The following is a 12,396-nucleotide window of genomic DNA, read 5'->3' on the forward strand; positions in this document are numbered from 1 at the left end:
GTAACACTGGGCACAGGTATAAACTGGAGGAGGAGTGGCTGGAGAGCAGCTTTGCAGAGTGGGATTCTGGTCTGCATCAGGGCCAGTGTGAGCCAGGTGTGTGACCTGGTAGAGAAGAGGGCAGAAAACAGCATCACCAGCCAGTCAAAAGAGGTGATTATCCTGCTATATTTGGTGTTGGTCCCACCTCATCTTCAGCATTGTGTGCAGTTCTAGGCCCCAAGATTTAAGAAAGATGTGAAAGTCCTTCAAAGTGCCAGAGGAGGGCACCAAAGCTGGTGAAGGAGCTGTTGTTTCATGAGGAGTGGCTGAGGACACTGCGTTTGTTTAGTTTGGAGAGAATAAAGCTGAGGGGCAACATTACAGCTCTCTACAGCTTCCTGAGGATGGTACGTAGAGAAAGAGGTGCAGAGCTCTTCTCGCTGGGATTCAGTGATAAAACACCATGGGAATGGCTCAAAGTAGTGTCCATCAGGGGAGATTCAAACTTGATATGAGGAAACATTTTTTTAACAAGAAAGTGGTCAGATCCTAAAAGAATCTTCCTAGAGAGGTGGTTAATACCTCAAGCCTGTCAGTGTTTAAGAGGCTTTTGTACAGCGCTGCCCTTTTTGGACAATACCATGCCTTAACTTTCATCAGTTCTGAAACGGTCACTCAGTTGGACTAGATGATCATTAAAGGTCTCTTCCAGCTCTTCTCCCCTATGGCTCTGGTTACTATTTGCTTTCTTACAGTCTGTGGCTTATGAAATCAACCCCAGCCCACTCCTGGAAGAGGTTTTGTGTGCAACCAGATCAAGTCCCTGATCCTCCTTGCTGCCTTGTGGCCTCATGGGTATCAGCTTTGGTGCAGAAAGGGGACAGCTGATAGAGCTGGTCTCCAGGCTGCAGGGCTGGTATCTGCCATGGCCTGAGAGAAGAGTAACAATCAGGTTTGTCCTTGGGAGCCAAGGGACAGAGGATGTGTCAGGGATGCCCAGCAGCTGTGCCCAGTGCCTGGCCACCAAGGAAGGGCAGGGACAGCCTCTTGGGCCCCAGGGCTGCCACAGGCAAGCAGTACCCCAAAAGCCTCCCTCACAGGGATGCTGGGTGATAAGTACCTCAGGGAGCTGCAGAGAGGAGTGATGTTGCCTCTCAGCCACCTTCTCTGCAAACAAGACAAAGACAGTGTCCTCAGGCACTCCTCATGGGACATTTCTTCCAGCCCTTTCACCTGTTTTGGTGCCCTCCTCTGAACACATTCAAGTACCTTCACATCCTTGAACAAAAAGATTGGTTATGCTCAGGGCAACTGGGCTCCTGAGCTGGTCGACAGGAATTGGGAGTGTAATACCCCTCCGATAATCCAGGAGGAAGTAGTGACCATAAATCTATGGGGCCAGATGGGATTCATCCTGGGGTGCTGAGGGAGCTGGCAGAAGAACCAACCAAGCTGTTCTCCATCATTGATCCACCAGTTTGGGCTAACCAGAGAGGTCCCAGATGACTGGAGGTTGAGCAGTGTGATGCCCATCCACAAAAAGGGCTGGAAAGAGGATCTGGGGAGCTATAGACTTGTCAGCCTGACCTCAGTGCCTGGTAAGGTTATGGAGCAGACCATCCTTAGTGCCATCAAGCAGCATGTACAAGACAACCAGGGGATCAGGCCCAGCCAACATGGGTTTAGGAAAGGAAGGTCCTGCCTGACCAATCTGGTCTCCTTCTGTGACCAAGTGACACACCTAGCGGATAAGGGGAAGCCTGTAGGTGTGGGCTACCTGGACTTCAGAAAAGCTTTTGACACAGTCTCCAACAGCATCTTCCTGGAGAAGCTGGCAGCCCATGGCTTGGACAGGTGCACCCTTCATTGGGTTAAAAACTAGCTGGATGACTGGGCTCAGAGAGTGGTGCTGCATCAAGTTGGCATCCATTTACCAGGGGGGTCCCCAAGGAATCAGTACTGGGCCCAGTTCTATTCAGTGTCTTTGTTGCTGATGTGGATGAGGGGATTGAGCCTGCCCTTGGTAAATTTTCAGATGACACCAGACTGGGTGGGAGTGTTGATCTGCCAGAGGACAAGAAGATGCTGCAGAGGGACCTGAACAGGCTGGATTGATGGGCCAAGGCCAACAGTGTGAGGTTCAACAGGACCAAGTGCAGGGTCCCAGACTTTGTCCCAGTCAGTGCTGCAGGCAAGGGGAAGAGAGGCTGGAGAGCATCCCAGCAGAGAGGGACCTGGGAGTACTGGTCCACTGTCAATTGAACATGAGCCAGCAATGTGCCCAGGTGGCCCGGAAGGCCAATGGCATCCTGGCTTGTATCAGGAATAATGTGGCCAGCAGGACTAGGGGTGGAATTTTCCCCTTGTTCTCAGCACTGATAAGGCCTCATCTCAAGTACTGAGTCCAGTTCTGGGCCCCCCACTTCAAGAAGGAGCTTGAGGTGCTGGAGCAGGTCCAGAGGAGAGCACCGAGGCTGTGAGGGGACTGAGGGGAAAGTCTGACAAGGAGAGGCTGAGGGAGCTGGGGTTGTTTGGCCTGGAGGAGAGGAGACACAGGGGGGACCTTCTCACTCTCCACAGCTGCCTGAAGGGAGGCTGCAGTCAGGGGGGGTCGGGCTCTTCTCCCAGGCAGGAGAGGGCAGCCTGAAGCTGCACCAGGGGAGGTTTAGGTTGGATATCAGGAAGCACTTCCTCATGGAGAAGGTGATCATGGATTGGAATGGACTGCCCAGGGAAGTGATGGAGTCAGCATCCCTGGAGGTGTCTAAGGAAGGGCTGAATATGGCACTCAGTGCCATGGTATGGCCACTGTGGTGGTATTAGGTCATAGGCTGGACTTGATGGTATCAGAGGTCTTTTCCAGCCTCAATAATTCTGTGATTCTTAAATCATGGGGTGCAGTTTACATTCCCATTCCGCATTCCCCCACAATAGAGGAATGCAATTAGTACAGCTACAGCACATTGTTTTAGCATTCATTGTTCATTTGCTTTGTGTGGCCCTTTGCAGAGAGGAAAGCATGGTCTTAAAATGTACTGGCTGTTTTTTGAAGTGTAACTCAAAGCATAGTTTTTAGCTCATTAATCCCATGTAATTTAAACTCCTTGCTCCCTGAAGTCTGTCTTTTTCCTAAAATCCCTCTGGACAGGGGACACTCCTGGCAAGTGAATTAATGTCTGGCCTCACTCTGCCTGCTGATCCATCAGTCCACATTTGGACACGTGCAAGGGCATGTCTCATCACATTGAATTGGCATCAGAATGTTGAGATTCTGTGACTGAACAGACATAGTCTGGCAGTTTTCTGCTCTCATTTTACTGTTTTCTCAAACTAATTCCCACGTGTGTTCTTGAAGGTTGTTTTTCATTGTTCGTTTTATTCATTTAAAAAACCTCACATTCCTTTGTGTCTGAATAACATCATCAGTAATTTCATCACACCAACATTCTCAGGTGATTTCTGGTGGGTGTAATTCAGGTGGAATAGAGCCATATAAGACAAATTGAATATCCTGATGAGATCTTAAGGATCAGCATTTACTGGACCAATCATGAAATTTCATTGACTTGAGAATGTACCTATATAATTTATTTAATCTCTGTTTCATGCACAACAAAAAATATGGTGAACTGTATTCTTCTTGATTCTTATGGAGTTCAACTCATAAAAGCTTTGAGTAGAACTCTACATTATCATCATTGGCCTTCACTGCAGTAGGCTTGAAATCTCCCGTATATGTGATATTGTTCCTTCTGTCTAGGCAGGCAACGTGGTGACAGGAGAGATGGTAGAAGAACTTATTCTTTCTGGAGCAGATATTATTAAAGTGGGTATTGGACCAGGTAAGTCAAATCCAGTCAAATAAATGGACTTATGTTAACACTGATGGAGGAGTTGTCCAGATGGAACCAGTGCATAGTACTGTTTGATTGCCCATTAAGATGCCTAAATCCCCTCAGATCAAGAAAGTAACAGTGCCCTTGCACACTGTGTATTTAAGAAATACATGCACAGGATCCTAGTATTTCATACTGCCTGGTACTACATACTCCCATCTTCTGGCAGTGAACATGCCCATTATTGAAAGCACTGAGTTACTTGAGTGCCTTACATTATCACTGATAATATGCGTTGTGTTTAGGAACTTTTTCTAGTCTGTTGAAAAGAGGCTGAGTTATCCCAGCTAAAGCTCAAGGGATACTGCTTTCATGTATCCACTTTGATCAAGGAGAGAGACATTTCTAAATAGCTTCATGATTTGTGTTCTGTTAAGCTGAGGTTGTCCATCTTGTCAGTGTCTTCAAAGTTGAAGAGTCATTAATTAAATGTGAAGTATGGATAAGATTGCCTCTACCTGCTAGTGTTGCTTAGGAGCTAAAACTTACATTTATGCACTTTTATGTTACCTACCACCTTAATATTCCCATGGATAAATGGGAGGATCCTAAACCTCTTCAGTATTTTTCCTATCTTCTTTAATGTTGTTGTCTGGTATATACTGCCATTTTTTTTCTTTTCATGCTCCTTCCTCTTGTGGTTTTCTTTTTAGACTCCAGCTAGAGTCCACCATATGTGGGCTGGATACTAAAAGGGCTAACACAAGTGCTGCTGACAATACAGCTGTGATCAGCCAGTGCAGTGCAGGCAGATTGTTCACTCCACAATGCCAAATTGTTACGGCCCACAAATGGATAACTTGAGCAGAGCGAATGGTGTAATAAAGGTTACAGTTGTGCTGAGGAAGACAGCAAGCGACAATAAATACTGCAAAATATGTGAACTATAAACAAAAGAGATACCATAGTACAATTGTCACATGCAAGTTTAGATACAGAAGAGGAAATATTATTGTTTGATGTCTCAAAGTAGAGATAGTTAGGAATAAATGGTGTATAGCCCTCTCTGGATATCTTCCTGAATAAGCTGACTACCCAAAACCACATGTAACAAATGTTCCTCACGGAAGATCAGATTTTGAGGCAAGGTAATAGTGTATCCTGTGGAAAGTAGCAGTGATGTATTAAAAAGCATTATATGTACAGTACATACCATGTGGAGATTATTTTAAAACTAATTTTCTTCTACTTCGGAGAATGCCTCAGTGTTCTCACTTTGTCAGTTCTTTGAAAGGTCTTTGGAAACTTCTATTTTAATGATAGATTGAGTATACCTGGTTATCAGATCGGTGAAGGGATACAGATTTCACTGCATTGGTTTGAAAAGCTGTTTTAAAAGCTTTGTTACCATGCAGACATGTATGATCTTTATCTTAAATATATGACCTGGACTGGCAAAAAAGCAGTCCTCAATTTGAATTCTTGATTTGAGAAAAATAGAGACAGTGTTCCAGAAGATATATCGCCATGTTACCATGTTGAACTATAATTGGAGTTTTATGTATATGTAACTTTCTGATTGCTTATCTCACTTTCTAAATGCTGTGTGCTGATTTTCTGATATTCTCAACCATTACAATCAATCAAATATTTCTGCTTCAAGTATTAGACAAAAGATGAGTTTCTCTCCCTTGTGCTAAATAGCCACCAAAACAAAACAAAAAACCCCCCAAAACCCAAACCAAAACAAAAACAACAAAACCCCATAAAACAAGCAAACAAACAAAATAAAAAAGAGAGAGAAGTATTTATTGGAAGAAATATTCAGTTATTAAATGCTGCTGCTGAGTCTCATGGGCTGTGACTCTTGTCCTTTTGTCTCTCTTCCCTTCCAGCACCTCAGGGTGATTTGATTTCTCATGATGCAGTAAATCCCTCAGCAGGAAACATTACTGATGAAACTCAGACTGGAAATTGTGGCCCTAGAGAAGAAAGTGGGGATATCAGTCACCTCAATTAAAACTCCCATGAAGTGGTGTGATAGCATTTCAAAACTCAAGTTTCTGTGTGTTTCTTTTATCCATGAGAAGCCAATGTTGACTTCTTGAAGGAAAAACTAATACAGAAACACTTCTTTTTTTCCACAAGAAAAAAAAGAAAACAAGCTGTATCTCTTCTGTCAGCCTAATGGACTATGTATTTTGCTCTCATTCTCTTGTCTAGGTTCTGTGTGTACCACTCGGATTAAGACAGGAGTGGGCTATCCACAGCTAAGTGCCGTTATTGAGTGTGCAGACTCAGCACATGGCTTGAAAGGACATATCATCTCTGTAAGTAAATTCCACCTACTCTCAGGTTCCCACTGTGCCAATTGTTGTGGAAAAGGGGAATCAAACCATCAAGCACTCTGCATGTTAAAGGCTATACTGCTGTCTTCTCCAGTTGACCCCTGTACTAGCTCCTAGAGTAGTCAGTGGAGATTTAAAGGTAAAGAAGCCTCTAATGTTTAACAAGACTTGGGCATCTCACTCGTGTTTGTGCCTTTGGAAAGCTGTTTCTCACTCCTTGAATGGAGTAATCTGTAATGGAGCAGAATAGGAAGTTTGACAGTGCTTTCACATTGAAGCAAACAGTAATTCCTATGAAAGATTTCTGAAAAATAAGTGAAATACAAACATGGCTTTCCCCAGGGAGTGAGGCTGAGGGACAGGCAGGTAGTAGAGTAGAATACAAGGTAAAACAATATAAGCCCATCTGTGCCCTAGTAGCAAGACTGATTCAGATAGCATCCTCACAAGAGCTGTCAGTGCAAGGGCTGGCATGTTTGAGAGGTGGCTCTGTTAAGCACAGCTGGCATGTGAGCCACTTACGTACTCACAAAGCTCTGGGGAAATAGTGAGCCCATGGAGGAAAACGTGTGTATCTGTATTGCCTGCTAACAGCAATTTCCACTCTACCAGCAAGACCAGCTTCACACGTAGAAAAAGTAGAACTGTAAGCATGGCCTCAGACTGAGCCTGAGCCACCCAAATGTCCTGCTATCTGCAACACCCAAAGGTCTGTGTGCTTAGCATGCCCAGCCAGTGTGCCCCTAACTGTGTCAGGCTGCCTGTGGGGTGATCTGGAAGGCACTGGGGTTAACCATCATGCTGTGCATACAGGTACCCTCACAGCCAGCAGTCTGTCTCTGTGGCTCTAAAAGAGATCATACATTGAATTTTAGTCCTACTGCCAAGTGAAATGACTGGAAGGACCTGATTTGTTTGACCCAGCAGTGACTGGTATCTGTGTGTTGTTGAGGAAGGAGGGGAGAGGAGGACAAACTGACTGTGAATGGGAAAAGGACTTGACTATATTTCTTGGAGCTGTGGGTATAATGGAGCAGGAAAACAAGTATTCATTACAGTCAGATTTCTCTTACCCTTTGCTGTTGATGCTTTTTCATTCCCGCCTCTCTGCAGTTCCTCTGTATGAATTCTTGCAGAAAAAAAGAAAAACAGTGTGCAGTTTTATGACTTGGGCAGTATTACAAATGTTTATGCCTACTGCAGGCAGCAGAACATGTGTGCAGTAGAGCATGAAGGACTGACTCATTACTATGAAGACTGGATAGCTATAGGTGCCATCCAAGCAGTGGTGCTGAGAGACCCATCCTAGTTCTGTAATAATCATTTTCTGCTAGGAACCCACAGAATAACACTACTATCCTGATTTTACAGGAAAATGGGGAGTGTATTTGAACAGCTAAAAAATTAGACAGTTTTGTGCTACTCCTCTTCTCCTTCATTACTTTGCAGGTGGATGAGTTTCTGACCTGCTTAGGTCATATTGGCTTTAGTGAGCCCAATCCTGTAGCCACTACAGGGCGAGTGAGTATAGGAGGGCAATTTAATCCCTGTCTGCTCCAACATCAGGGCCTTTGGCTGTAACCAGGGTCTCTAACACCACTACAGCTCAACTCTGTCACCTAGGCTAAAGAGACTAAAGGAAGGGTGAGGAAATAATGCCCGAATTCTGCAGCATTCAGATAGGTATTGGTGTTTTTATTAGGGAAAGAAAACTCTGGACTGCATGGTCATTGTCAGAGCTCTGGCAAGAGTATCGTAAGAGAGAAGTGTCCTCCTGAGGGAAAAACACCATATGGGAGCAAGCCTAAGTACATAATTTGCAACAAGCATACATGACATCCTTCAAAATGTGTCACTGCTGTCATTATGTAGATTCAGGAAGGGGCACACCCTGAGTCAAAGGAGACCTCTTTCTCAGCTATCTGACAGTTTGGTAGGAGTAAATATGTCCAGCAGGTTTTTTGTTATATTGATATGGAAATGGCAGGGAGGATGTGAGAAGGTTCAAATCCTAGCAGCTGTCTTCATGTAGACCATACCTGATGGTGTGATGTGAGTTAGTCCCTCGGGGTTCTTTCTTGTATCTGCTTCTGTATTTTCCAGTGCCTTCATTTAATTGCTCCACTTTCTTGTTACACTGGTAAACTAGGTTATGAAGGGAAAGAAGTCTCACCCACAGAATGAGACAGTGACAGTACTGAGCACAGTACAGGCACTGCAAGGATCAGAGCACACTTGAAGCCCATTCTTCGGTAGCTCTGCTGAGATGGCAGCACAAACCGCTATTTTAAACAAGTTTTTATTACAGAAGTAATCATTTATGATTTTTGGAGCTGATACATTGACAAAGAAGGTGACATTTTTTAGGTAAACTTGGTAGGCCAAGTAAACGCCTGGTGTCTCTCTAGAGGCACACAAAGAAGGGGGAGGTGAAATTGCAGTAGTTACTTTCCTCATGCTAAATTATCTTCAAGACTAAAAGCTTACCTCAGAAATTAATCTTTCATGACTCACTGAAAGAAGAGAGGAAACCCTGTGTAAGACACAGGCACTGTTTCTGTCCCATGCTATTTGTCTGGGAGCCAATGGTCTCATTTTTCATTCCTGCTAATCCATTGGCCTTGAGAAGGTGCATCAGTGAGTTACAGTGGAGGAGACATTTAGCAGAAGAGCTCTGTAAGAAATGTCCTACTTGAGATAAAGTTTCTGTTTCTTGTAGGTCATAGAGCTACTGTGCTGGGTAGAGAGGCAAGTCACGTATTCTAGTAAGACAGCAATGTGAGGAATGGAAAGCATCCTTGCATGTGTTCTCTCTCACTTGGCTATCATGGGATAGAGATCCCTGTTTCACCTTCACCCTGACTGTGTGATGGGACACCAACATTCTGTGAAAAGGATGACTAAGAGTTTCTTCACCCAGCTACTTCTGTACCATCTCTTCTTCTATGCAGAACATTCTCCACACAGAAATATGCCCAGCATATGTAGTTCAGAATAAAGCACCATATGTATTATTTCTACTGCTGTGTATGTCACATACTTTATTTATCTTCTGCATAATAAGTACCTATATGTTTTCTAATACTGTAGGAAGGGCTGGTTATATGGTTTATTATAAAGTAGCTTGAAACATAAATCATAGTTATAAACTTACAGTTTGCATATAATATTAAATATTCTGGTTAATACCGGTTTAAATTTTTTTTTAAATTAAAGTTAAAACTGGTTTTCCATACTGCTTTTCTTTTCTTCAGGCTAAATTTTGTTGTTGTTAAATGTTAGATCTGTCCTGAGAACTATCTGGGGAAAATAATATTTTAGCCATGTTAAAATAATTGTGGTGACTGGAAAACAGTTTTCCTCTCACCTTCAGCTTCAGTAAGCACCCTCTGACCTCAGAATCATGCCCTCTTCAGGCCCCATGGCCACCCTTTCCAGTAGACTTGCTTCAGAATGATAATACCAGTCCTCCTCAATTCACAGGGCAATTGGTGCACATATGTTTCCCTAGGATCCCGAGGCAGAGGCTGAGCATGCAACAAGCTTCCTAACTGTAGCCCAGCAATTTTAGAAGCAATTTCCAGTCCAGACCCAGGCCCCTCTTGGGACTAGCTGAGCTGCAAGTGAAAGCTTCACAGACTGAATGCAACAGAAGTACAGTCTTATTTTCTAAATAGAGTGCTTGATTTTTCACATGGAATGAAGTGGTTTAATGCATATAGCTTTATTATATATCATCTTCTGGCATTACTGCTTAGTATGTCCCCTTTTTGTTTCTCTATCTGTGAATCACCGTATTTACCTGCTTATGTGAATAAGTGGAGACATCTACAGATCAAGGAAGATCTGTGAATCATCATCATTGGTTCCTCTTATCTTAATGGTACCTTATGAGCTTTTGGAAAAGTGTCTTAATCTGCTCAGCATTTTGTAATTTGCTGAGTGGTATTTTCTGAAAACTATGATGAATGGTTACACAGTAAGGCCTCCATCTTCATGATACTTCTGAGAGCATAAATCCTCCATTACTGTTACTACTGGCTTAATTATTAAAGTCAGACACTGAGCCACCCAACAAGAAGAGTCTGAAACCCATCTATGAAAGAGCATTCATAGCCAACCTATCTCAGTTAGAGAGTAAGAGTCAGGCAAGTTCCTGACGCTACAGTTTGAAGATTATTAGACCTCTCTTTCTACTTCAGCTCTTCCTCCCCTGACACATGCACACACACTCACACCCTCCTCCAGGCTCTGACAAACTTGTCAGAGGGGAAGAATTGCACAGGCAGAACCCTTAACAGGAGAGAGAGATTCAGCTGTCAGCCCAGAACTCCTTTCTGGAGCTGACAGCAAGAGTGTCTAGCTCAACTAAAGTCATAATGTGCTAGAGGTTATCAACAAATGGAATAAAAGCCTTTAAACTTATACCAGGCACTGTTTGCAGAGGGATGCCCTTTGAAAAGCCACTCACTTTCAGATCTACCTGCTCAGTTTGTGTCTGGCTCCTTTTCTGCTCACAGAGGTTCTAACACACAGCCCCACTGCCAGCTACCCACGAAAGTCAGCTCTGAAATGGCTGACGGTGGGGGTATCTGGCTGTGCTCTGCCACAGGTCATGTCATGCACGTCTGCCAACAGAGAGGTGAAACAAAATGAAGTAACCGTAGAAGTCTGGGGAATAGCTACTCAAAAAGCAGAAAGCTGTCAGCAGTCTGCAACAGCCCTTAAACATCAAAGGAATGGGGAGCCCTCTCAGCACAATGGCTGTATAGGGTAGAAGGATCTTTCTTCTGATGCTCAGACCTCTACAAAACCTCAAGAACCATAGGCCGTGATGAGCTCTGCTATATGCCATTCCTTTTTTACAGCCCTCTCACATGTACTTGATTTCCCTTCCTGCAACTGAAACCCCCTCATCAGTCACTTCTTTCCACTGAGACTGAAACGCATAGGTCTAAAATGCTGAAGATCTCACTGTGGTGGTGTTTCTTTACCAAACCCATAGCAAACAGTGGGAGTATGAGAGATTCATTTTCATTTACCAAAGATTACCTGATCTGCTCAGAGATTACCAAATCAAAATCCAACATATCTGATGGCATATTTCCTCACCCTCCCCCCCATGACCTTTTAATGTATTGTAAACTGCTGAGAAAGAGATTTTATACATCTTCAGTGGTTTAAGGTAAGGACTTGTAGCTCTGAATCACATAGCCTTTCATTAAATGGCAGGGAATGATTCAGATTATCATCATAGGTTTGTTTTTGTTTTTTTCTCCCAGTTTTGGGGATTTAGGAAATAGTAGTCAGGAACTGGCATTGCTGCTGTTACAAGTGGTATTATTTGCAGGCTGTACCGTGGAGTAAGCGAGCCTAAGGAAGGAATGCAACAGATACTATGGATTTCCTAAAAACTCGGCCAGGATGACGTGTACCAGTGGCACCAATGGGGCCGTTCTGCTGCAGGTGGCAGAGCACCAGTGCTCATTGGGTCCCCGAGTGAGCCCACTGGCACTCACTGTCCTCTTTTCTTTGTGCAGGATGGTGGATGCAGCTGCCCAGGAGATGTCGCCAAAGCGTTTGGTAAGGACAGGGCTCGGTGCCTCCCCTTACACTCCTTCTTCCTCCAGCAGTGTAAGCAGTGGTGCAGGAGTCAATTTGACCCAGAATGTGTAATCAGTGATAGGTTACATTCGTCCTTGTGGTTGACTCCAGTGATATTACCACAGCAGACGTGAATTTGCTCTTTGGACCAGACAGTCCGAATTCTGCAGTGCAAAATGTACAGTGGTCGAAGTCCTATTTAGAAACTGTCTGCAACGTATGCATGGGATACAGCCACTGGTACAGGAATATGAAGAAAACTGATAAGGGTTTCTTCTGAGTAGGGTTCAAGGATGTCTGTAACATTGCCATATCTGGCTGACCTGGGCCTTGAATGGACGATGAGCTGGTGGAATGTGTGTTGGACAGAAGAACAAAACAAAAAGGCAGGCCAGGTCCCTAGAGATGATCGTGGGATCAGCTGTCCACTTGAAGAGATGAGATTTTATTTATACTGTATCCCCTAGAGCTGAGCAGATGTCTAAAACATCTAAGTTAATTATTAACAGATTTTGCTCTCATGCCAATAGTTTCAGTGAATTGCTTCAGCTCTTGTTGATAGAATAGAAAATGTAATCTATGAGTATTTTCTGTTGGGCATGAAACTTACATTGGTGTTGGGGGTC

The 12,396-nt window shown here is 43.9% G+C and overlaps 1 protein-coding gene across 1 annotated transcript in view; it reads left to right on the forward strand.

The window, feature by feature from the left end:
• Positions 1-12,396, forward strand: part of GMPR (guanosine monophosphate reductase) — a 43,403-nt gene that overhangs the window by 14,212 nt on the left and 16,795 nt on the right. The window contains exons 5-7 of the mRNA XM_008497140.2: positions 3,743-3,824; positions 6,042-6,148; positions 11,707-11,749. Coding sequence (XP_008495362.1) covers positions 3,743-3,824; positions 6,042-6,148; positions 11,707-11,749 — 232 coding nt within the window. The remainder of the gene's footprint in view (positions 1-3,742; positions 3,825-6,041; positions 6,149-11,706; positions 11,750-12,396) is intronic.

The sequence above is a fragment of the Calypte anna genome, chromosome 2, assembly GCF_003957555.1.
Source record: "Calypte anna isolate BGI_N300 chromosome 2, bCalAnn1_v1.p, whole genome shotgun sequence".
In the NCBI taxonomy this organism is placed as follows: Eukaryota; Metazoa; Chordata; class Aves; order Apodiformes; family Trochilidae; genus Calypte; species Calypte anna.